Below are 27,274 nucleotides of genomic sequence, written 5' to 3'. Positions count from 1 at the left end.
AACATATGGCTTACTTAATACAAGGGGAATTTGAAATGTCTGCTTAATCCAGCAACCACTTGCGTAATTTATTTCTGAGTTATTTCCTGTTTCCTTAGTACAGTAATAAACTGGCTGTTCCCTAGTGGCAAAAATCACATACAGATGTAATTGTGCACGATTTATTATTAAGAATAAAACCCAACCATTATTTTACTAATATGCAAATATTACACTGCATCTTACTTCACTGTCTACTATTTAAATTTTTATTTGGTTTAGAATTGACTATTAATTCTACTTCACATCTAAGCCATGCTTTCCAACATAAATGTCAATGGTAAGATTTAGTTTCAAATACTATTGAGGGGAGAAAATCTTAGATAGATCTATATACTTAAACACTAACTTTTCAATGCCAAAAAGAGATTTTTTTTCTATGTATTAAAAGTCAAGTAGAACTTCATGATATGGCTGTGACTGCCTTGACCATTCAGAACTTCATAGTGAATAAAACCCAGACACTCCTGATCCAAAAGAACAGCCCCCTACCACTTGGAGTTGAATCTTTATGTTCTTGAGAAGTGTAGAGACTATGACAGGCACACAAATTATTGTGATTCAATCTGATAGAAGGCAATGGTAAATGTGCACCAATGGAAAACAATCTGTGCCCCTCAAGGCTCTAAACAGCGGCCCTTGAAGGTGACTGTTAAGAACAGAAATGTGTATTTAGTTACAAAATGAAAATATATTCCCTGAGTCTTGCCATACAATCTTTGAATCAGGCCTGTTGCTATAAGGTTGCTGCACAGGGTACTGCCTCCCAGGGCTTTCCCTACAGCCCCAGTATGAGCCAGGTTGCAAATGCTCCCCAACTAGCCACCTGTTATGGAACAGCCCTATGGCATTTTGTATATAAATGGATATTTTGGAAATCAAACAGGCTTCATGGACCGGTTTCTGTGTAAAATGTTATGATGAAGGATATCTACATTTAAAAGTATCCTCACAGCTGGAGAGGTGATGATGCATTAATGTTCATAATTGTGGGAAGATGAGTAGAGTATGAGGAAGTGGGGAAGTGCTCTGGTTCTGGGCATTAGGGGCACATAACAACCTAGATCTATACACAGACTGTTTTTTATTTTTGTGTATTTCAGTTGAAGAGTTACAAGCTTCATAGAAATGAGAAAAATTACACCAACACCACCCGTCCTACTTTTCTTGCTGATTCTCCTCACCACAAAAGAAACCACTCTTTGCTCTTTCAGCTTATTTTGTCATTCTCATTGCTACAGTAGATGCTTTGTGGAGTTACACATACTCCTCAAAGCACAGTGACAGTAAATGAGACAACCAAGATCACAAGGGGAGAGGAAGAACGCAAAGTTTGTCGTCATCATGTCCTGCTTTTCAATGAAATGAATAGTTTTGGTGAGGTGATTCACAGAACTATAGATCATAAAGCCAGAAAGGACTGGTGTGATCATCTAGTCTGACCTTCTATGTGACACAGGCTATAAGACTTTCCTATTTGAACTAGAGAATAGCTTTCAGAGAAACATCTAATCATGATTTTAAAATTTCCAATGATGAAGAATCCATGACAACCTTTTTTCCAAGGGTTAATTACCCTCACTGTTAAAAATATGTACCATATTTCTAATATGAAATTGTCTAGCTTCAACTTCCATCCATTGGATTGTGTTATACCTTTTTCTGCTAGAATCAAAAGCATCCTGTTATGAAATTTCTGTTCTCCATGTAGGTACTTCTAGACCAGTGTGGTCAACCTGTGGCCCATGGGCCGCAGGTTGCCCACTACTGGTCTGGACTATGATCAAATTACCACTTAATCTTCTCTCTGTTATATTTAACAGATTGCGAGCCTTGAGTCTTTCACTATGAAGCATGTTTTTCAATTCTTTAATCATTGTCATGGCATTTCTCTAAACCCTCCCCAACTTATCAGCATCCTTTATGAATTGTGGATAGCAGAACTGGACACAGTATTCCAGTAGTGGTTGCAGCAATGCCAAATACAGAAGTAATATAAACCTCCTTACTTCTACTTGATATTCACCTGTTTATACATCCAAGGATTGCATAAGCCCTTTTGGCCACAGTGTTGCACTGGGAGTTCATGTTTGCAGTTGTTTATCCACCGTGACCCCAAGTCTTTTTCAACGTCATACCTTCCCAAAGGTTCCCCCTCCTGCATAGGCTACATTCTTTGTTCCTAGATGTACGACTTCACATTTGGCCATTTTAAAAACTCATATTGTTTGCTTTTTGTAAAAACAGCTCAAAGATGATTTCCCATGTACAATTACATTTTGAGACCTTGTCAATTAGTCATTTTTAATCCATTTTATGTATTCCATGTCCATTTGTATGATTCTAATCTCTTAATCAAAATGTCATGCAGTACCAAGTCAAATACCTTACAGAAGTCTAAGTATAATATATCAACCAAACTTGTAATCTCCTCAGAAAATAATATCAAGTTCTTTTGACAAGATCTATTTTCCATAAACCTATGTTGATTGGCATTAACCATGTTACCCTCCATTAATTCTTTATTAATTCAGTGTTTTACCAGCTGTATCCATTGTTTTACCTGGGATCGATATCAGGAAAGAAAGATGATAAAGAAGATTTTACAGAAAGCAAGCCAAAGAAAGTGGCAGGAGACAGCTAAAATGCCATCCTAATTTGGGTTTAAAGATGATAAAGTACATCTATACTAGGTCTTAAGTGGTATTTCAAATTAGGTTAGCTATGCTGAGGTAGCTAATTTGATTAAAAAAGACACCCTTTTCCCTAGTCTAGACAAACCCTAATTATCTCTCTCATGATTTTTGTAAAGGAAAATTATTACACATCTTCAGTTTTTGCACAAAATGTGCAAGTATGTTTTTAAAAATCTATTGCAATACTACTAAAAATAAAATTAAACTTAGATGATGCTTGAGTGTAGTGGACAGAGAAGTGTCTTGAACTCCCATCCAACCACCTCACACCCCACCTCACATTCATTCTGAAACACCCTCCATTACCAAAAATTAAACAAGAACAAAAAATGTTAATAAATAAATAATCAAGGTCAAGTGTCTATTGATCTCACTTTTAAATACAAGTTGTTGTTTTTTTAAATTAGAGAGATGTCTTCTCCCCCTCCCCCAAAGGGAGGACAAATCCCAGAGTGGGGGATCTATGATAAAATCTCAGGCTTTTCAACATGGTTGTTGTCAAGTTAGGCAGGTATTAAATTATGACTGCACTTCTTGTGGAAGTTAATTATAAAAGTCCTCAAATTTGATTAAACTGTCAGCTGTCAGGTATGGGTGATGAAGCACTGGGATAAAAAATACTGTGGACATGCATCCTATTAGAAAACTTATTAACTAACATTTTTAAATAACATGATATTAAACATAACTTAGCACCTAGTCTAGACAGAGACAATTCATGTTTAAAAATGTGTGCGCTTATCAAGGTTAGCCCTAGAGTCCTCATATTTCCAGTGTAGGAAAAGCCTGAGTTGCTCTAACATTTTCTTTATCTCAGTGTAATCAAAGGCCAGGGCTGTTTGTTTTGTATCCAGATTTTAGTAAAAACAACAAGGAGTCTGGTGGCACCTTAAAGAACTGATCTCACTTCCCAGTGTCTGAGAAAGGGTGGTTTTTTTGAGACAACGTGAAGGAAAAAATGCTTCTTTCTGAAGATAATAAAGATAAGAGATAAAAACAACAAGGAGTCTGGTGGCACCTTAAAGACTAACAGATTTATTTGGGCATAAGCTTTCGTGGATAAAAACCAAGAAGTTTTTACCCATGAAAGCTTATGCCCAAATAAATCTGTTAGTCTTTAAGGTGCCACCAGACTCCTTGTTTTTGTAGATACAGACTAACACGGCTACCCTCGATACAGATTTTAGTGACTTCTTCACCTGCAGTATAATCAACAACTTAAACAGCTTGTCCAAAACTGCACCACTTCTCCTTTCCCCCCGTCTATCACACCTCAGCTAATCACCAGTCAGTCAACCAATACACCTTTGTGACAGTGTACCCCATGAGGCTTTATGGGGGGGGTGCTTATAAATGTATGTATGACATAACTGGAATATGTTTTGTGCTGCCTGTGCCATGTAACATGTCTCTGTAAAGGTTATGGTCTACTATATCTATTCATCCTATCTGTGCACATATATCATTTTCTACTTGAGGTTAAGAATATGGACTGTATACTTGCTTGGTTTCTAAGTAAGCATTTGTGAGGCATTTGATCAGTTTCTTCAGGAAGGAATTTGCAAGGTTAAGTACCTGATTAGGAAGCACTTGGGGAACAATGCATCGTGGAATGCTCCAATTCACATAAGAAGTCTTCCTGGAGACATACGAGATACCATGTGGACAATGGCTTCGACCTATAAAGATTGAGTCATGCAGGGACATGTGACTTGCCCAGGTGACTCCAAAACTCCATCTTGGAGCTGGACTTTGTATAGGAGGGAGGAGGGGGGTCTCCACCCACAAGAGAAAGTCTATTTAAACCTGTGGGAGACCCCTCCATTTTGTCTTCAGATGGCTAAAGAAGGAGCCTCTCCACACCCCCACACCCCCCAGGATACTTGAAGTAAACTGGAACAAAGGACAGTAACTACAGGGGGTGTGAGTGACTGCTGGACCTAGGCTAAAAGGAGATTAGCCTGTAAAAGGGAGCATTCTGGAACTGGTGAGGAACTTATTTGTATTTAGTTTGATTAGACATAAATTTGCGCATTTTATTTTATTTTGCTTGGTGACTTACTTTGTTCTGTCTGTTACTACTTGGAACCACTTAAATCCTACTTTCTGTATTTAATAAAATCACTTTCTACTTAGCAATTCACTCAGAGCATGTATTAATACCGGGGGGGAGCAAACAACTGTGCATATCTCTCTATCAGTGTTATAGAGGGCGAACAATTTGTGTTTAATCTGCATAAGCTTTATACAGGGTAAAACGGATTCATTTGGGTTTAGACCCCATTGGGAGTTGGGCATCTGAGTGCTAAAGACAAGCACACTTCTGTGAGCTGTTTTCAGGTAAACTTGCAGCTTTGGGACAAGTGATTCAGACCCTGGGTCTGTGTCTGGAGCCAGACGGGAGTGTCTGACTCAGCAAGACAAGGTGCTGGAGTCCTGAGCTGGCAGGGAAAACAGAAGAGGGGAAGTCTTGGTACATCGGGTGGCAGCTGCCAAAGGGGATTCTGTGATTCAACCCGTCACAACCTTAACCTCACAAAAATCACACCCTCAACTACCTCAGTCTGCCACCAATTCCCATTCAAATAGATGAGCTTTGTAGCATGGCTGGAAGTTCAACAGATCCAAGTGGGGGAGAACACTGAAAAGGGTTGTGTCTTCATGGAGAATGCTCTCCCAGCTACTCCTCATTTTACACTAAGAAGGGGTATAAGTTGTCAATTTACATATTATTTTTCTGATTAAAATAAGATAAAATGTAATAGATGTCTTTTCCCCCTCCATATGACGAATAGGAACCCAGGGGTGGTCTACAGATAGGAAAACCTCAGGCTTTTCAATTTCCCATTGTAAGCAGCTACTATATGACTGTAATACATGGCAGCCCTGCACAGACCAACACAGAGGCATGGCTGTTTATAGCAAACAGGGTCACCACTTACACAGATCAAGTAACTATAAACCATGCATGGAGTCGTGAAAGGGCTACGGCTGCTATTCCAACCCAGGACCTAGACTAGTGGCTGTGGAGATGCAGCAGAAAAGATGGTTACTTACCTCTCATAACTGTTGTTCTTCGAGATGTGTTGTTCGCGTCCATTCCAATTAAGTGTGCGCACGTCACATGCACGGACGTTGGGAACTTTTACTTTAGCAGCTCCCATCGGGACGGCAGAGGAGCCCCCTAGAGTGGCGCCCTTATGGTACTGTATATAGTACCCTGCCGGCCCGACCCCCCCTTCAGTTCCTTCTTGCCATTGACTCCGACAGAGGGGAAGGGGGGCGGGTATTGTAATGGACAACACATCTTCAAGAACAACAGTTACGAGAGGTAAGTAACCGCCTTTTCTTCTTCGAGTGCCTGTTCACGTCCATTCCAATTAGGTGACTTCCAAGCTGACCATTGGAGGTGGGCAGGAGTCAAGGAATGATTGATTGGAGGACAGCCCTGCCAACCGCCTGTTCTTTGACGGCATAGTGGGCTGTGAAGGTATGCACTGAAGACCAGGTAGCTGCTTTGCAGCTTTCGTGGATGGGTACCTGCGCCAGAAAGGCTGTCAAAGACGCTTGAGCTCTCATCGAATGGGCTGTGATTGCTGGAGCTGGGACCTTAGCCAACTCATAGCATGTGCGAATGCAGTCTGTGATCCAAGACGATATGCGCTGTGCAGATACTGGAAGGCCCTTCATTCTATTGGCTATGGCCACAAACAGTTGTGTTGATTTACAAAAAAGCCTCTTGCGCTCTATGCAGTGCCCGGGTTGGTCGGCTCGTCTTGGTGCCTGTGATTTACGGTGCCTGGGATCTAGAGCCTGGTGCCGAATCACGCACCAATGCCGGGGCACTTCTCACTGAGAAGAGCGGGCCCGGTACCGGGTGGTCTGGGGCTGTTGGTTGCAACGCGGCCTCCATGAGCAGCTGCTTAAGACAAAAGTCTCTTTCTTTCTTAGTGTGTGGCTTAAAGACCTTGCAGATTGTGCAGCGCTCAGCCTGATGTGCCTTCCCCCAGATACCTAAGGCAGGAGTATTGGGGATCGCTGTTGGGCACAGACTTGCGGCAGATAGTGCAAGCTTTAAACCCCTGGACTTGCAGCATGCCCCACAACCTAACGCTGGTGCCTGCAACTAATTCCCCATCACCTCTAACTAAAACTGTATCTAACTAACTTATAAACTACCTAAGAACAACTGTCTAACTAGTAAAAACTGAATTGCTAAGGGATCACTCGCAAGCGAGAAAGCACGTTCCAATGACGTCACAGACAGTAAGAAGGAACTGAAGGGGGGTCGGGCCAGCAGGATACTATATACAACGCCATAAGGGCGCCACTCCTCAGGGGCTCCTCTGCTATCCCGACAAGAGCTGCTAAGAGAAAAGTTTCCGACGTCCGTGCACGCAACGCACGCACACCTAATTGGAATGGACATGAACAAGCACACTTGAAGAACTGCTGTGTCCTGTCTGTGGAAAGGGGGTGGAGTCTGTCCTCCCAACTCACTTCTAATTCCCTGCACAAAGCCCATTTCCTCTGTGCAGGGAAACATGAGTGAATTTAATTCAGAATGTAAACTTATAGTGCCCAATGTCTCGTAAAACAATTAAATGTGCAGCGTGTGAATGAACTGACTCAATTCTGTCTATTGAATTAACCAAAGGTCTTCATCCAGACACCAATCAGTGGTATAATGCTGAGAACTAAAATTAAAATTAGGTTAAAAGAAATTTCAATTGTTTTGACCCCACTACAGTAAATGTGTTTTGGAGCAAGCATTGCATACACTAAATTGTAGGGGACAAATGGATAGACCATGCACTTTGGATAAAGAAGGGATGAAAGACTACTTTTAAAATGTACATCAGAAGTGGATACTATGAACACAGAAACTAAAATGTGACATTTCAATCCCAAACAAGTACAACAGAGATTCTCCCTCTTACTAAGGATCAGAAAGATAGAAATGAGATAACTCTCCATTTAACCACCAAGACCTACCCAGGTCCTTTGATAACTATTTGAAGAAAAAGACAGACTAACCCATATGCATATTGTTGTTTCCAAATCTTTTGTATTTATGAAAAATAAAAATGTTCCTTTAAAAAGCAATGCCCAGGCCTCTTTATATAAACTATATACTGTTAGGGTGGAGGTTGGGTGAAACTCCACAGAAGCTGGTCAGCCTGATAGCCTCCCTTTATTCAGGATAAATGAAGAAGCAATTAAACTCCATTTTGGAGTAAGATAGCTGACAAAATAGGAGCAACCACCCAATATAAAGGTGACAGGCAAGGTTGGTCAGAAGCTGCACTCTGTGGGCAGAGCAGTTTCACTGAATGCAAACACAAGACCCTGTCTAAAGAATTGTCTAAGGGCATATGTCTGCAGCAAGAAGCAGCCAGAGAAGCAGGGCCGGCTCCAGGGTTTTGGCCGCCCCAAGCAGCCAAACAAGAAAAAGCCGTGATCGCGATCTGCGGCGGCAATTCGGGGGACGGTCCTTCGCTCCGAGCAGGAGTGAGGGACCGTCCACCGAATTGCCGCCGAACAGCTGGACGAGCCGCCCCGCTCTGGAGTGGCTGCCCCAAGCACCTGCTTGGTAAGCTGGTGCCTGGAGCCGGCCCTGCAGAGAAGGTAGCAGGGAAGTCAAGGAGATAGCAAGAGAAGCACGGTTGTGAGAGAAAGCCAGGAGGGAGAGCTTTTTGAATAGAGTGCTGGCTGAAAAGAGGTTTGGAACTGTAAGCAAAGAAATTAACTCCTGTGGTTTGATTCCTACTCTGTTCAGGGAAACAGGACTTCATGTACATTCTTTGTAAATAAACAGGGTTGCATCAAAGAAATACTTAACTCCATCATCAATTTCCTAATAGAAACAACCCACAAGACCCAGCATATTGGCTTATTGCTCAGGTCAAAAGGGATAACAATAAAATATATTATAGTTTAAGCAGTCTTTGCATTCGTATACATATCCTGCTGGTGCCCTCATCTTTCTGGTTCAGTTTAAATAAAAAGTCCCAATATTGGCTAAATATAGGCCTGATACAAAAAGAAAATCTCCCATTGATTTCAATAGGTTTTCTGTCAGGCCCTAGGCTTGTAGCTTTTGAAATATTCCAAGTCATAGTGCTACAATCATGATCTATCTGCCACTACAGCCGTTAAACCCCAAGGGAGTTCCTATCAGCATTTCAATAAAGTTAAGAACACTGTGGTTTGTTGATTTTTTTGTTTTAAAAAACCAGACAGGTCCAGGGCTGGCAAAATAAAGCTCAGCATCTTTTCAATGGCCATCTAAAGAGCAATACAGGAAAAAACCCTAGACTCCTAGCATAGCACCCAATACATTCAACAGAACCCACATATATTACACCCAGTGTTAGCACATCAGTTCAAAATAGGATTTCTTATGTAATAGTTAATTAGGAGGGCCCTAGAAAGAGAATAGAGTTTAATATTTTCTAGATTAAGACAGATCTTTTAGATTCTAAGCGCGACAGCATTATCGCTACTCCATCCAAATATACCTTTGTAAGGAGGTAGAATACGTCATGTAGACCAGGTCATTAGGCTTTTAATCCTACTTCCACCTCAGCCATCTGTTGCCTACTTTCATTTCTGCCTGCAAAGCCTGCATATAAGTACCTTACATAACTCCAAAAAACAGAGCAGGTACTCAGGCCATAAATAAAGACCTGCATTACTTAACTAGTAAGACATACATAATGAATCTTACAATTCTATACAGTACAAAGGATTGTTGTTTCAGCTCCAGTTCTTTTTCATACCATTCTTATTTTATATGTGGATACTGAATTTGGATTAGTAAAAACACCTAAATCTCACTTTAACCTGTCTGGTCATTCAGTGACAGACCTGTGGGTGGCTATATTACAACAGAAAAACTTCAAAAACAGACTCCAAAGAGAGACTGCAGAGCTAGAATTGATATGCAAACTAGACACAATCAACTCCAGTTTGAATAAGGACTGGGAATGGCTGAGCCATTACAAACGTTGACTCTATCTCCCCTTGTAAGTACTCTCACACTTCTTATCACACTGTCTGTACTCGGCTAGCTTGATTATCACTTCAAAAGTTTTTTTTCTCTTAATTAATTGGCCTCTCAGAGTTGGTAAGACAACTCCCACCTGTTTATGCTCTCTGTATGTGTGTATATATATCTCCTCATTATATGTTCCATTCTATATGCATCCGAAGAAGTGGGCTGTAGTCCACGAAAGCTTATGCTCTAATAAATTTGTTAGTCTCTAAGGTGCCACAAGTACTCCTGTTCTTCTTTTTGCGGATACAGACTAACACGGCTGTTACTCTAAATCTCAACATTAACTTTAGAAAAGTGGCAAATTTTCCTTCTATATAATTCTAGAATCACTGTTCAATGTGATTTATTTTTGAAGGAGATCATAAAGAACACTTATTTCCTGAAAAATATGTCTCCCTTCCTTGAGAGCTTTTCCTGTTTTCTGTCTGCTGTTTCTAATTGGCCCTTAAGCTTCAGAAATCAGTGACACCTGCTGGCAGCAACCAGCTATCCTGGTTCTAAGTAACAGCAACAAAAAAGAAACACCAACTCATGAGAAGAGAGAAGTATTTATGCATTGTACACTGTGCTGTTAGCCTACACTGGGGCCTATTTAAATAATAAATTTCATTTTCACTTGAAAAGTGGGGGTGGGAAACATGTTTATGAGGTTAGGTGATATACACATTGGGCACAATCAGGTTACTGCTAATGAAGTTCAAAAAATGTATTGAAGACATAAAGGCCAGTAAATAAAATCATACAGACAGTAACTGAATACACACACATGAGAGAGGTAGGATAAATAGTTAAGTAATTAATGGGACTCTGTAACTTGTAAAGCAGGGTGTCAAGTAATTCACTGTAAATCAAAATTAGTACCATATTAGCCAAGGATAGAAGTTCAAAATGAATGTTTTCTTGTGTCTTGGAGGCAGAAATTGAGTTGGACACAATTAACAATGTAGCTTGTTTATTCTTCTTCTTTTCAACAGTGACAACAAAACAGTGAGGGCTTACACTAACGTGCACTATGGATGTCTTCCAAATATCACAATATCAGGACTTAATCAAGGTGAATAGCACATACACTAATATACAACCTCTCATCTGCTATTTCTTTCAATTTGTTTATATTTCTACTCCCCCAATAGACTAAAACCCACTGTACACATCATCAGGTGTTATTTTTGTCTTTTACATTTGAGAAAACAACTACAATTTATGTGAATGTATTTCACAGAGATCGATTAAGGGGGAGATTTTCAAAAGCACCTACAGGATTTAGAAGCAAAAATCTCATTGACTTTCAATAAGACTTGTGCTCCTAAATACCTACAGCAGCACTTTTGAAAATATCCACTTAAAAGCCCTAAACTGTTGTAGTAGATTGAACTGGACTACCTTTTGTGTTTACCATTGATCTTTATTGTATGTCAAATCCTTCTAATTATCTTTTCAACTACTGGTCCTGTGTACTGTCTTCCATGCTGCCTATCTGCAGATACATGCTAAATTTAGACTCCACTAGGAGGAAAATTTCTCAAAGATTAGATATAATTTCCTGCATGTTAAAAGACTTAAAGACATTTCAAAAAGAAAGGTAACCTGCTCTCTGTAACTGGAGTTAACTGAGATATGTGGTCCCTATTGTATTCCACGGTGGATATGTATGCATTCCATGCACTGGAGACTGGAAGATTTTTGGTAGCAGTGTCCATTGGTCCACACCTGCACTCCTCTTCTTCTCATGCTCTGATCTGAGGATATAAGGTATGGAGCAGATAACCGCCTCTCTAGTTCCTCCTTTACTGCATTTTAAGACTTCATAATCCAAAGCAGAAGGGAAGGAGTAGTGGGTAGTGGAATACAGATATGGACCACACCTCTCAAAGAACTTCTGTTATGGAAGGTAGGTGACTTTTCTTCTTCAAGTGCTGGTCCCCATATGTATTCCTGATTAACAGTACTCAAGACAAAGGAGGGTGCGAGGATCTCTGTAGTACCAATGACTGTAAGACTCCTGACCTAAATGATGTATCAGCGGAGGAAGCTTGTACCAGGACATAGTGTCTTGGGAAGATAAGAATAGAACTTCATGTGGCAGCTTTACATATGTCAAGGAATGGTACTTCCTGAAGCAAAGCTACCACAGTGGCCTGTGCCATGGTGGTGTGGACCTTCATTACATAAGGTGGAGGATCATCTGATAACTGGTAACAGAGCAAGATACAGCCTGAAACCCACTTTGATAGCCTCAGTGAAGATATTGATTGCACTTTCATGTGTTCTGTTAGGGCCATAGCAGTCTAGATGATCCATCACCGTGGAATAGATGATCTTCTAGAGCGTTTTGATCTCTGACGATAGAACACCTATGCCTGATGTATGTCCAGGGAATGGAGTTTCTAGTCCTCAGTGATGGTATGAAACTTAGCGGAAAAACACAGGTGTATAGTATGATTCAAGTGATGTCATTACCTCCCAAGAAGACTTTCCCATCAGAAGCCAAACATTTAGGCAGGGAAAGACGATCAAACCGTGCACCAGAAGTGTGCGGTTGCTACTGAAAGTATTTTAATAAATACTCTGGGCACTGTTGCCAGTCCAAAGGGAAGCACCCTGTATTGATAATGGTTCACACCTATCATGAACTTCAGGAACCACCTGTGGATGGGAGGATGTCTATGTGGAAATAGGCATCCTTCATGTTGAGAGCTGTAAACCATTCATTTCTATTTAGGGATGGGATTATCAGGGCCAGGGTGACCATCCTGAATCTTAGTCTTCAGATAAAGACATTGAGGTGCTGGAGATCTAATACGGCTCTCAATTCTCCATTCTTCTTGGGGATTAGGAAATATTTGTAATAAAATCCCTTTCACCAATGCTGAGGTAGTACTGGTTCTATGGCTCCACATACAAGTAGGGGGTCTATTTCCTATACAGTACTTCCTGAAAAGGGATGGGGAAGGAGGTTTTGGAGGGAGAGGGGAGAGAACTTCTATGGTATACCTATACAGAATTGGAGGCTGGTACATTTCTCCTTAGGAGGTCAAGTGTTTGGCTTGCTTGTCTGAAGGGGTGGATCTGACATGTTGTTGTCTATTCCTCTCTGTAACCGCTTGAACAACCAGAAAATTGGAGGCAGGATGAATGAAAAAATCTGTTCCCTGTGGAGGAACAAAGTATTTTTGTCTGTCCTCTTAGGAGTAGATGAACATGTCATTGGGACATGCCACACCACTTTGGTTGGCTCTCCAATAGCCTGGCTACAGAGAGTGCTACCCTTATAGGTCCCATCCTCTCCAAAATATTCAGATGTTTGTGGGATGACTCTTGGACTTTCTTCAAGGGGAACTTGAAGGCATCAGTAGCCCCTTTGAAACAACTCCTGAAACTGCTTGTGATCATCTAATGAAGACAGTGACGCTGGAGCAACTCTCTCACTGGGAGAGGAAGACAATATACCAGAAGATGCTGCTGGATCTGGCTTTTTTTTTTTTTTGTCTTCCCCCAGGAGCTCCCAGGGAAGTTCAGTCTGATCTCTTGGAGGAAAGGGATGATGAGATTATCAGTGGTATCGAATGGATTTGGGATAATGCACGTATGGGTCTCATATTTCCCAGTAGGGCCAGCTAGAGGGATCCATCATGAGTTGGGGTGGACACCAAGGCAACGCGTATCGCCCGTCCTGAGGATGGGGCTATCCCATTTTATGCAGTTGTGATAGGCCCAAAAGATTCTGGAGCCTGTATCTGGACTCATGTTCCTTGAAGGTGGTAATAAGGGTCCTTATCCCATATCAGACTCACCTGAGGAAGAAAATGAGGGCTTCATCTCCAAGGCGGTGCTGTTGGAGACGCCGATGAGAAATGACCCCAATTGGTAGAGGGAAGAGAACAGTCTCTTCGTTAATGTTAGTGAATCAATGGTGTCAGAATCTCCCTTGTAAGAACTGGTTCACGTAAGAGGGAAGATTCCATATCTGGCAGGATGATGATGTCTTCCAAAGTGGTGTATTTGTCACCATGACCACTTCTGTCTCTGTGAACTGCCATTGTTAGCTCAGAGGAGTGTCAATGCTGATGATGTATGGGGTAGTCATCTGCACATTGGTGTCGGAGACTGTACTAGCTGAATCTCATACCCCTCTTTACACAGTAATGATGATTCTGCTCCTGCTAATGGTACCAAAGTAGAAGCATTCTTAGTCTTTGAAGTCTGGAGTTCAGTACCATGCTTTTAATGGATTTTTGAGCATCCTGGTAACAGGTGTGATGACTAACCCAACTTTGAAGGTGTAGGGGATGCAGCCCTCTCCTTAGAAGTAGATCTGGAGGTGAATTTCTCTTGCGTCTTTACAGAGGTCTGCTTACCCTTGTAGTCAGCCTGAGATGAAGAGTCCTTGGCTCTACCCTTGCTTGCCCCTGTGTCTGAACTGTGTTGGGCAGTGCATTCCTTGACACCTCAGCCCACCATTAGGGGGGTCTGCCCAGCCCAGATCCAACTGAGGCCTCAGTCTGCTGCATAACGTGCTTCCTGAGCCTGAACTCTCATACTTGAAGGGTTTGGGGTGCGAAGGAGCTGCAGATACTACACTTAATGGAAATATGAGCTTCTCTAAGGCAGTAGAAGCACCTCTGGTGGTGGTTGCTGACCACAAAAGAACGGAGGCAGATGATGGGTTTTTGAAGCCTGGAATCCTGGGCATACTCAGAGTCCTGTACCAGGAAGGATGGTGGGAAGGGGCTAAAATCTAACTATCTAAAGCTAACTAAACTATACTAAGCAGAGTTATTTACAATATTTACTGTTTGTTAATATTTACATGAATAATGTTGGAAGATAAGTCGATGGACACTGGAGTGTTCCATCTCAGATCATGTGGCAGTGAGAAGGAGCTGCAGAGGCAGTCAGTCCATACCACCCATTATACTCTCAGATCAGAGCATGAGGAGAAGGGTGCAGTAGAGTTGCCTGGAGTCTGGTTGTTGAACAGAACATACAGTCGAAAAGGGACTCTGGCAGCTCCAGTCAGCACTGCTGACTGGGCCATTAAAAGTCCGGTTGGCGCAGGACTGTCAGGCTCCCTACCTCGCTCTGCGTGGCTCCCAGAAGCGGTGCCATGTCCCTTTACTCCTAGGCAGAGGGATGGCTAGGGGGGCTCTGTGCGTTGCCCCTCCCTGAGCGCCGGCTCTGCAGCTCCCATTGGCTGGGAACTGCGGCCAATGGGAGCTGTGGGGCAGCATCTATGAGCGGAGGCAGCACACAGAGCTACCTGCTCACCCCTGCACCTAGGAGCCGAGGGACATGTCACCGCTTCTGGGGAGCCACCTGAGGTAAGCGCCGCCTTGAGCACACCTCCTTCCACACCCCAACCCCCTGCTTCAGCCCTGAGCCCCCTCCTGCACTCCAAACCTCTCAGCCCCATTCCCCCAGGCTGGAGCCCCATCTTGCACTCCAAACCCCTCATCCCTATCCCCATCCCAAAGCCTGCACCCCCAGCCAGAGCCCTCACCCCCCCAGGATCCCAACCCCTTGCCCCAGCCCGGAGCCCCCTCCCACATCCAAACACCCTCCTGCAGCCTGCACCCCACTCCTCCTCCTGCACCCCAACCCCCTGTTCCAGCCCTGAGCCCCCTCCCACACCCAAACTTCCTCCTGGAGTCCACACCCCAAGCCCCCTCCTGTGCCCCAATCCCCTGCCCCAGCTCAGAACCCCCTCCTGCACCCCAAGCCCCTCATCTCCAGCCCCTACCCCAGAGCCCACACCCCCAGCTGGAGCCCTCACACCTTCCCGCACCCTAACCCCCTACCCAAGCCAGGAATCCTCTCCCACATCCTGAACCCTCATTTCTGGCCCCACCCTGGAGCCCGCACCCCAGCTGGAGCCCTCACCCCCTTCCCACATGCCAATTGTGAAAATGAGCGAGTGAGGGTGGGGGAGAGCAAGCAACAGAGGCAGAGGGTATGGAGTGAGCGGGGGGTGGGGCCTCGGAGAAGGGGCGGGGTCTCAGGGGAGGGGCAGGGCAAGATTTTGTGCTGCACTTCCCTCTTGATCAGGATGTGCTTTATATACCCCAAGCCTAGTAAAATAATGAAGCTCCTGGAGTTCATAAAAGGTGACACTGATAACAACATTGCAAGATTTTACTTTGTTAAGTGATCTGAGATATTGATTATTTTAAATGGTGTTAGAGGCCACTGAATTTCATATAGCCATACTCAAGGTAGCAACAATACTTCACTATTGTAAGAATTAGCCATTGTAAGGCATGCATCTTTTGTTCTTTGCTGCCCCCTCATGTGTTTTCACATGTACTTTACTCCTTGCTCTTCACCAATGGCATCACAGAAGCTAGAAAAGAGAAAAACCTCTAGATCATCTAGCACATCTCCCTGCAGCATTACACTGTACAGTTCTTTGTCCAGTTAGCTTTAAAAGTTTCAAGTGACAGGATGTTAACCACTTCTTCTGGGAGACTAGTCTACAGTCTACATCATTGTCAGGAAGATTTTCTGATATTCAGAAAGAAAGCTCTATCTTAATTTAATCCTATTACTCTATTAAGCTTTTCAGATCTATTGCTAGTTTTGATGGAGTGTGTGTGCGTATATATATATAAAGTGATGGCAAATATATAGAATGGAAAACTATTACACAGGTGTTTTGTAAAAATAGTTTGGTTTCACATTTCAAGGCTGATATCACTTATTCAGTTACTGTGCTCAAGGTTAATAGTCAGTCATATTTTTCAATGAAAGAAAATCATATTGTTTCAAATATTTCCATATTGTCATTTAATTTGGAGCATATTTTTTCTAAAGCTGCTAGGTCATTCCTAGAGATAATTCAGTCTGTAATCCTTGGAGGTAAAGGGCTTTATATTTTCTTAGTTGGAGTTTTTAGCTACTATTAGTGCTTTGTAGAGCCATCTTTCTATTCCATTGCTTACAGTATATAATTTAGTGTGGAGGGACTGTCTATTGTCTAAGAGAGCTGGAATTTGTGGAGGTATGATTCCTAGAACTAGGTATAGTCATTCTGTGACTGCTTCTCAATATACTCTCATTACACATTTTCCCACCTAATTTGTTTTAATCTTTCCATTTCTGATTTGCATCTGTAGCCTTTTCTTTTCTTTTTTAAAATGCAGCTGCTGTCATTTCTGAAAGGGTCTAATATATGTGAATGTGGATATTCATTTTTATTATATTAAAAAACTGCCTATCTCAGGCTCTCAGTAGCCTGATGAACTATTAAGAATAAAACCATAATAATAAAATAAAACAATGGTAAAACACTGGTTGATTCCACCTCACAGCCATTCAGCAAGATGACATTTAAAAAAAATCCTTCACCCCTCAGTTCATTCCAAGAAAAGCCTAAACACCATCCTTCAGAAGCTCTATTTCAAGAAACCACTAAAGGAGAACAATTGTTTAGAATATGTCAGACAGTGGGATATTTGATCACCAGTATCAGCTGTGATTTTTAGTGAATATACCTAAGCATGTTGGACAGTCCCTCTAGAGCCAGACTGTGGGGCAAGAACCAGGAGCTACACTTTCCATGTGAATGTGGACAAATTAATGTAAGTAGGACATACTCCAATTAATAAGTAAATACTCCTTGTTGAACTGAACAACTACTGCTCATTTTACAAGCCACCCATTTCTTTCCTCACCTCCAACCATGAAGCAATACTTTCTTTAAAGGGCTCTGGTCAAATGATCCAATGGCCTGGTTGCCATACTCCCTGCCAAACAGTTTGAAAATTTTTATCCGTGTGCTACTGTACAATGAATTCTAGTATCAACTTATTCCAGCTAATGCATTTTTTCTCCTCATATGTGCTTCCCTGAAATGAATATCTATAATTAAAGAACAATTCCTTCTGATCTCAATGAAGAAAATCCATATTACCTTCCTTATTCCCTTTGCATCCCTTCCTCACCTTTTCTTTTTCATACCTTGCACCATGCTGCCTCTTACACTAGGAACTTCCTTCACATTCTGGCATCCTCCCTCTCCTCATTCAAATCCTTCCTGAGAATACAATTTTTCCAGGAAGCCTATCAACCTTAATCTACCATCCAAAGTGTTTATTATTTACTTTTGTGACAATGCATCTTCCAGTCATCTAGTTTATTAGACGTGTGCCTGGTGTCCTCAGGTTCCTGCTGGCAGTGTTAGCAGTGCTGTCTGCTGGTCTGAATGTTTAGAGCAGCAAGAGCAGTACTGACAAGAAGACTTTCCAGCAGCAAGGAAGCCAGACAGTCAGTACTTCAAACACCTCTGCCAAGAGTCCAAGGGGCAAGGTGGCGCCAGAAAAGGATTGCTTTTTTTAATTGTTGCGAGAAAGAATGATACAAGCATTTTTCCTGCCTTTCTCCCTTGGTGCATTGCTTTGGTGTAACATGCATTATCATGATTTTATATGGCCCAGGAAGGTATCTATGCAAACTTCTGTGCTTAGTCATGAAGGTCTGTTACTATAGAAACAACAACAATATCAAATATAACATTATGTCTAGGGATGGGCAAACCAGTTCAGGCAAAATACCATCCAGCTTCAACCCTTACTCATTAGCCAAAGTGAATCCTAATCCTTTTCAAGGTTTGCAGTGATTTAATACTTTTCCCAACCCTTGAAGTCGTTTGGCCTTTCAGATCCGACCACCCTAATATGTAGGTTGGGCATGGCAGATCTGGTGGCCTTTCTGGTGGAGCATGTTAACATTACATGAAATTAAACTACCCCTACACTTCACTGCTCTCTACTGCTGCTCCCTTTAAATTTGCTGGCACAGAAAAGTTTTCTAGTTAAATTGCACCCTGACTGTACCTCATACCTTATAGGCATTCAAACCTCAAATGATGTATTGCTTCTGACATGCACATTGCACTCCGGGGATTAAGTAAAGGGAAATCTCCAGATCAGTGGGAAATTGAAAGAGCGCAACAGTGGCATCCAGCAGAGAGTATCCTGGGTCCTGCTGTTTGGGCAGCTACTCCTGCTGGAGGAAAGAAATTGGCACAAGGGCTTCCCTGGTAGAGAAGCTTGTAAGGCACTGGCTTGCGTGTGTGCGCATCTGCATGTACAACCTCTCTTTAGGGTATCATCACATTGTGGGATGCAATCCAGACCAGAGAGAGGTTGTGTCACTGCTTGGCCCATAACCCAGGGAGCCTCACAATGCTTTGCTATTTTAGTTCTTAACCTGTGCCCTCACAAAGAGCCAAACAACATGTCGGTCACACCCTGAGTGTCTGTGTATAGCTGCAGCCTGCCAGCAACACTCCAGTCACAATCTGGCTTCCAAAAGCCTTGGTTACCACCTATAGGGTAACCCCAACACGCACCCAGTCCTCAATATTCCCCCAAAACATGTGTTCTGTCCAGCCCTCTCCAGGGCAGTTCAGATATTAGAGATCTGTTGCCCCTGTAAGGGGTCAATATACAACAGTTTGCTACTTTAATTAGCGTTACCAAACAATTCAGCTTAAACACAACATTGGATTAGTTTTGATTAAAAAATACAACTTTTTTTACTACAAAGAGATAGATTTTAAGTGAGTACAGTTATAAGGTATTAAAGTCAGAAATGGTTACAAGAGAAATAATGATAAAACACTTTCTAGTAACTAAAACTTAACAAACTAGACATTGTTCAAGGTAAAATCTTTACCACTTGTTCCCAGCAATATTGCTAACCATATTCTCAGGTCAGGATGCCCTCCCAAAGTCAAAGGGCTGGTTTCTTTGTCGTCTTAGGTTAAAGAGATGGTGTAGCGGGGCGGCCTGGCTTCCAGGCGCCCCAGGAAGGGATGAGCCAGAAAAGCCGTCAGAGTGGGCGGAGCCACCGCGACCTGTCCCCGCCCCCCGGAAGTCAAGGGGCGGGACAGGAAGTATAAAGGCCAGGCCCCAGCGCTCAGTAGCTGGCCGGCAGCGGGAGAGGACAGACGCTGGTGCCCGAGCTCCCGCGGACCTGAGCCTGCCGAGAGCCCGGTACCCAGAGGAGGACTGGCCGAGCCTGCCGAGAGCCCGGTATCCTGAGGAGGACTGGCCGAGCCGGCCGAAAGCCCGGTATCCTGAGGAGGACTGGCCGAGCCTGCCGAGAGCCCGGTACCCTGAGGAGGACTGGCCGAGCCTGCCGAGAGCCCGGTATCCTGAGGAGCAGTCTGAGCTTCCCCCCACCGAGGGCCCAGAGGGAGTGACAGACCTACCTGGTGCTCGGGGCCCGGAGGAGCCCATGATCTGTGACCCAGCAGACGGAACTCAGGAGGAGCAGGTACCCATGGAGGAGGAGATGGGAAGTGGCCCGGGGATAGCAGACCCCGAACCCATGTCAGTGTGTTGCGGTCAGGATCCCCACTGACTGCGCGGCAGACGGACTGCTGCGGATAGGGCCCCGGGCTGGAACACAGTGGAGTGGGCGGGCCTGTGTTCCCCCTTGCCACCCTGCGCCGGGTGGCAGTCTCTCCTCCTCCTTGTCCAAGGGGCCTGGGCCCCTGACAGACTATCCGTTGGCTGCCCTGCCCTGACCTAGGGCCTGGGCTAACCCAAACTGACCCAGCCCCTGCTACAAGGCCTGGGCCTCTGACTGACTACTGGTTTGCTGCCCCGCCCTGACCCAGGGCCGGAGCTGTTAATTGTGTGCTCAGCCCCTGCATAAGGGCCTGAGCTCAGAACTGTTAATTGTCCGCTCAGCCCCTGCATAAGGGCCTGAGCTCAGAACTGTTAATTGTGTGCTCAGCCCCTGCACAAAGGGCCTGAGCTCAGAACTGTTAACTGTGTGCTCAGCCCCTGCCCAAAGGGCCTGAGCTCAGAACTGTTAATTGTCTGCTCAGCCCCTGCACAAAGGGCCTGAGCTCAGAACTGTTAATTGTGTGCTCAGCCCCTGCCCAAAGGGCCTGAGCTCAGAACTGTTAATTGTGTGCTCAGCCCCTGCCCAAAGGGCCTGAGCTCAGAACTGTTATTCGCTTTGTAGCGGGGCGGCCTGGCTTCCAGGCGCCCCAGGAAGGGACGAGCCCCACCCCGGAACTACTACAGATGGGGAGAGAAAGAAAGAGAGAATACCTGGGGTGTTTTTTGTCCCTCACTTTTAATCCAGTCACCCTTTGAAATGCATTTTCCTAAGGGTTACCCCTAGATAAAGTTCCTTCCCACTGTGAGGATGGAGACATGAAGTCTCATGGTGAAAGAGTTTCCACGTTGCTGTTGTTTAAACGTTGTTTAAAATGCAGATAGATCTGTTCCTACCCTCCTTCTGTTGCCAAAGAATGGCCACCTGACTGGTGTTTGTGTAACCCACACACCTCCTGGATGTAGTGTTCTGTCCCATTTAGTGGCACCAAGACCACGTACAGAAAGAGAGAGAGAGAGAGAGAGAGAGATTAATGAGTTTGCTCTACAGCCTTAGCTAACAGACTTCTGGCTTTTGGCTCATGCGATAGAGGCTCATGCACTAAGCTCCAGAACCCCTAGGTTCGATCCCGACGGCCAGGGTCTGTCAGCGTTACAACTGGGGGCTCATCCAGGATTTCAACTGGGAAGTCTCTGAAGCTTGGGACACGCTTCCTCAGCTAGGGGAAGTATGTAACCCAAACACCTCCTAGGTGTGGTGTTCTGTCCCATCTAGTGGCACCAAGACCACACTCTCTCTCTCACACACACACACACACACACACACACACACACACACACACACAGATTAATGAGTCTGTTCTACAGGCTTTTAGCTCAAGCGATAGAGGCTCATGCACTAAGCTACAAAGGCCTCAGGTTTGATCCCACCCACACATGACTGGGGTCTGTCAGCATTACATTTGCCAATCAACTTTGATGACACCTGGCTAGAGGAGTTAGTCTGTCCTTTGTCTTTGAGGAGCAGGTTCACTCCCTCTCAGGACTTCTCAGGTAAATACATATAAGTCATAATTTCAGCTTATGTTCATAACTTTACATATAATGTTGTTACGCATTTCACCATCTTATTGACCAGTGAGTTATTAGTTTTCAAATGATACCTCAACAAGTCATATTTTGTACAAATATTATTACAGTAGTGTGTAGGGTGTGAATATAGGAGTGCTTTCAGTCACAGTTATCAGATATTTTCTTTTATTATTAGGAATTTTTCTGTGTTACAGACTTTCTGAATCCTTGAATCTATGGGAAGGGGCCAAAATTTCTGAAAAAAAAAAAAAAGAACCTGAAGCCTATCTCCTTTAAAGGCAAATAGAGTCTGGATAATCAAGTGTGAAAAATGGGGAAGACCTGCAATTAAAAATAAGCAGAATAGCCATCAATAATATAAATGGCTCACGGCTGCTAGCATGAAACCAACCCCCAATATTATCTCTTCAGAGAATGCATTACAAGGGGTTATGGTTACAGTTGTCATGGGGAACAGTTACAATTAATGAGAGATCTATGCAGCTAGTTTCTTTTCTCATTTGTTTAATTACCATGCATTTAAGAATTATTATAAAAGAATCTTAATTGTGGATGATTTTCAACGTGTAAAGAAGTGGATTTTAAAAAGCCTAAAAGTGAAAAGCTGTTCAATCAAACTCTGATCCACATGTGTTAAGCAGGAAGCAGAGCTGTGCATAAATTGTCATGAAATCAAGAAGCGAGGTGAGCATTTGCAGCATCAGTGAACATCCGTCTGACTTCCAAGTGCTCTGGAGGAATTTAGACTTTATGAAGGAAACCATGCAGAACACAGCAATTTTACATTACTTCAACCCTAAACCAGGTCAAACTTAGTGGTTTTGGCTGAGCTTCACTTCAAGTATCAGGATTCACTCAAACTCTGAACTCAAAGTGCAACTCAATGAGTATGAACCCATCTGAACAAAACAAGCAAACAAAAAATGTTGAACAGGAAACTTTAGGCTCCTAAGTCACTTACATACTTTTGAAAACTTTTCACTATCTACACTGGGTACTAAATCATACCCAGACATTGCCTCAGTGCCTGTAGAACTCCACTTTCCAATTAGTAGGTCAATTTGTTGCCTGTGCCTCTACTACATTTCTGTGCATCGATTTACCAATATACAATATTACCAGATAGTCACATATGGATACACGCAGAAGAAATGGAGGACAAAAGACCATGGTTTATTGACATTTCCACCATCTCAAAAGCAAAGTTTTGGAATGAACTCACATTAACACCAAGGATATATCTATATCTAGATATCCATGTCTAATATGACACATCACTGGAAAGAATTAATTTGCTATTTGTGGTAAAAATTAGCCAAAACCTTTTTTATAAAATAAACTTATGGATGTAAAAGAATATATTGTTTTTATTTCAAAAGAGCCAGACATTTTTGCATTACATTTTCATTTAATAAATAATTATTCAGTTTCAGACGACCATTATACTTTCACTTTGTGCTTATATTAATCTCTCTTACCTGTTATAGTTGCTTTGTTGATGGATGGTTGGTTACACATGGGTGACCGTCTGACAATGGGAAAAAAAGGCATAAATGTATCAAGTTTGTATATTAGTGCACTCTTTAAACCATTTGTTTGAAAACACTTTTATTTGAGAGATTATTTTGGGTTGGAATGTATAGAAACTGACAAAAATAGTTCATTCAGCGTATATACAGAGGTGAACAGAACTCACAAATGAACCTCATATTATTTCACAGCTTGCGAACTCCAGCATGGGAAGTTTACAGGCATTACAACTGCACTGAAAAATTGTGCTTAAACACAGTTAACATTTACTTACATTTAAAAGGAGTTGTAACACATTCATTCAACTGTAGAGCTTTGGGGATAGTTGCAGCTAATCCATACCCAATCCCCATTTGCAGTGACATGCTAGTAGAGTCTTTGGATCTTCCAGAATTCCAGGAGACCTGGAGTGAAATCCCATCCCCACTGAAGTCAGTGATTCACACTGTGATTCACACGGACTTCAGTGGAGCCAGAATTTCATGCCCCTGATTTGGAAATTAAAGGGCATTGACCATGACATTAATTTAACCCTCTTAGTCTACTTGGCTACAGAGTGTAGGGAAATGTGGAAAGAAGCATAAGGAATGATAAGAATGCCATAATTAATTATGAACCTGGACCTAGAGGGAATATTGAAGGTTGGGTGTAACTGAGACCATCGTTTTTAGGTATATTTATGTTCTTTAATACCCTGAATTCAACAAAGCATACAGCTTGTGAGTAATTCCATACCTATTCACCAAAGCACTTAAATAAGCATTTAAATGTACGTATGTGAATAGTTTCACTGACTTCAGTTAAGCACAGGCTTAAATGTTTTGCTGAGTCAGGGCCCAAATGTGCTTTAGCTGAACAGCAAGAAATTATGAAGCAGTAAAAGTAGTGAACAAACATGAAAGGAACTGCAATATTTGGTTACAGAAAGTCCCTTAATTAAGAGAATATTTCTAAAACAATCTAAAATATCGTTGAGTTTTCAATTGCTATTGTGCAGTATTTTCAGCCATTTTTCATTTGCTACACATAGAATCTGCCCCTTAGTGTTTTATTCTGCAGATCTTCTTTCATGCTTTCTCCGGTAACTGGGATGACTATGGGGGCAGATTTTCTGACTTGATACAAGAAATAGAAATGTCCCCTAACTCACCTAGTGGGGATACCCTCAGTGTGGAGGAGTCTCCAGCAGGCACAGGGTTAACAGAACCAACTTCCCCATGGCACAGGGCTTATGTGGGAGAGGGGAGGATGGAGAGAGGGAGGGACAGAAGAAAGGAAGGAACAGAAAGTGGTGCACTCCAGTAATGGTCTACCAAGAGACCATATGCCAGGTTGTGCCAGTTAGACCAGCCCCCAGGCTGTTCTAAAATGAGCCAGAGCTGGGGAAGAAGATTAAATAGCTCTCTGACAAGCTCCACATTTTGCTGTACCCAGTGAAATCTGGGAATCTGCCCTATATCAGAAATTGCTTAGAAAGAGCATATTTTAACTGTTGTATTTCTACAAACCATAACTAGTACAAACCCCCAAAGTCCTCAAAGAGATCCTACAAACCTTATTAAATACTATAAAATCTTGATTCATTCCCTTAGAACCCTCCATCCTATGCACTGAATGAGGCAGGGCTCCTATAGAAAAATTATGTGACCCTGTAATTAGAGACTGAAGATTATTGTGACGTGTACGCACCAAGATAAAATAAAAGTACAAAGGGGAAGGAACAGGCAACCTTAATTTTAGTATTTCCTAATTTTGAATACGGACTATACAACCAATATATGTTCTGTTAATTTAGGTTTTTTTTAATCTAATCTAATATAAATTGTGTGAAAATTCCTACTGCATACAATAAGGTAGACCAGTCATATTGGTATTACTTTGATATTAAATTGGTACTAATATGAAGCTTTTAGAATACAATTTAAATAGACAGCATTCTAAAAAGAAACTGTTTAACGTCAAATCCCTCACATTGGGATACTACAGCATAGAGGCATGTCCTCTGGCTGGGGGATGGCAGTAGCCCACCTTGCATGAATCAACAGTATGTAGGAGAAGGAGAATTCTGAATTCAAACGAGGCAAACAGAGCTCACTTAGCCTCTTCTGGCAAGTCTGTCTAGAAGAAGGAAGACTCTCATTTCAAATCTGAGCAATCCAAGCTCACTAGCCTTGAAAGGCAAGCAGACTTGGGTGGAATCAGTGATACCTGTCCCTAGCAGGCCAGCTGGCTATGCCATGGCATTCCCATGAGCTGGACAGGGTGGACTGGCCTAACAAGCCATTACATTTGAAACTCACTTATTATAGAAACAGTACAAATTGATTCATATGATTTTTATCCAGGGTTAACAAATGGAAATGGATTTTGGATAATGGCTAAACATATACGTATTGTGAGCCGGAATGTGAGAAGTCTATTTGCTCTAGGCCAGACTGAACTAGTAGTAGGGGAGTTAAATTACCAGTTCCCTTGCTGCCATACAGGAGACATATTGAGAGGGTACAGGAGAGTTGACAGTCGGAAAATACTTTGAATGTTCAAGTGGACAAGTGAAACACAGAGATGGGGTTGCTTTAGTAGTGAACAAGAAAAAGTTATTTTAGTGAACAGCTGGAAACTGGCATTTGAACAGATTGTCACAGCAAGGTTTACTGCTGGCTGCAACAAACTATGCATAGCCATGACCTGCTGTTATGCACCAGCAAAAGAAGCAGAAGAGGAAGAGAAGGATGGATTTTATCAACAGCCAGACAGCATTGTCAATGAGATTCCTGATTATGATATGAGTCTAATAATGGGAGATATGAATGCAAAGGTTGGTAGCAGACATAGTAAGCAAATGAATAGTATTGGACCAAACAGCACTGGTCCATGTTAGAGTCTACAGAAGTGCAGAGTGTGGCAGTGATCATGAACCACTAATGAGAAAGTTTAAGATTAAGTTTAAGTCCAGGAAAAAGATGGGTACTAGTGGCACCAAATTTGTTGTTGATAAGTTAAAGGATAGCTCTCCAAGGAAGGGATACAAGGTGGCGCTTGGAGGGCATTTCACGCCATTAATTTGTGCTTGTGAAGACATTTCACCATAGACTGCATGGGAAATATTCAAGAAAGTGATACAAAACACAGTGGGTGAAATTATTGGAAAGCATAAGCAAATAAGGAAAAGCCGAACAAGCAATGAAACACGAACATTACAGGAAAGGTGTAAACAATCCAAGACTGCTGGGAAAGTGGAAGAATTAAAAGCATAATGCAAAGCCATTAAGATATCACAAAGAATGGACAAGCAAAAGTTTTCAAAAGAAGAGGCTCAAGAAGGCTCATCATGAGAAGGCATCACGAAAACAAAATATGAAAACAATATACAAAAAGCTAAGGTTGTATGGCAACACAACCAAGGCAATAATGCAAGCAATAAAAAGGCTACTGGTGGATTGACAACAAATGCCAAAAAGGTGTTGGAAGTAGGGAAGAAGCCTTTTGACAAATAGCTGAACCTTATAGTTCATCCAGATGCAAGCATTCTAGATATGCTAGATGAACAGGGCAGCGTGCAAGACAGAATACAGACCAGCACTGAACTACCATTAGAAAAAGAGAAAGAGGAGTGCAGCACTTAAAAAATGGGGAAGTTGCAGGAACACACAATATAACAGCTGAACTGCTAAAAGCTAGCAAGACAAGTGCTATCCAAGTACTAGAAAAAATATACAAGAAGGTATAGGAACAAGAGGAGATAGCAGATGCCTGGCTAATGGCAATACTTGAACCAACTTTGAAGAAAGGAGATCCTGGTGATCCAAATAATTATAGAGGCATAGGTTTATTGTCAGTACAGGGAAAAATCATGACAAAACTACATCAACAGAGTAAGGACAATTTTAGAGGAAGTAGTGGTGAGAAAATACAGCAGCTTCAGACCAGGCAAAAATTGCACCAGATACTCATGCTCCAATAGTTGATGGAAAAAAAGGAAGAATGGGGATTAAAGATGTTTG

At 42.6% G+C, this 27,274-nt stretch overlaps 1 protein-coding gene across 9 annotated transcripts in view; it reads right to left on the bottom strand.

Annotated features, from left to right (window-relative positions):
- PDE4D (phosphodiesterase 4D) overlaps nt 1-27,274 on the bottom strand; it is a 1,107,352-nt gene that overhangs the window by 126,769 nt on the left and 953,309 nt on the right. For all 9 annotated transcript variants that reach the window (XM_054031502.1, XM_054031504.1, XM_054031511.1 and 6 more), the window contains one exon: nt 23,219-23,268. In XM_054031502.1, the coding sequence (XP_053887477.1) occupies nt 23,219-23,268 (50 nt within the window). The remainder of the gene's footprint in view (nt 1-23,218; nt 23,269-27,274) is intronic.

The sequence above is a fragment of the Malaclemys terrapin genome, chromosome 6 (assembly GCF_027887155.1).
Source record: "Malaclemys terrapin pileata isolate rMalTer1 chromosome 6, rMalTer1.hap1, whole genome shotgun sequence".
Lineage (NCBI taxonomy): Eukaryota > Metazoa > Chordata > Testudines > Emydidae > Malaclemys > Malaclemys terrapin.
Note: the sequence above shows the minus strand (reverse complement) of the source record. Positions and strands in the feature narration are given on the sequence as shown.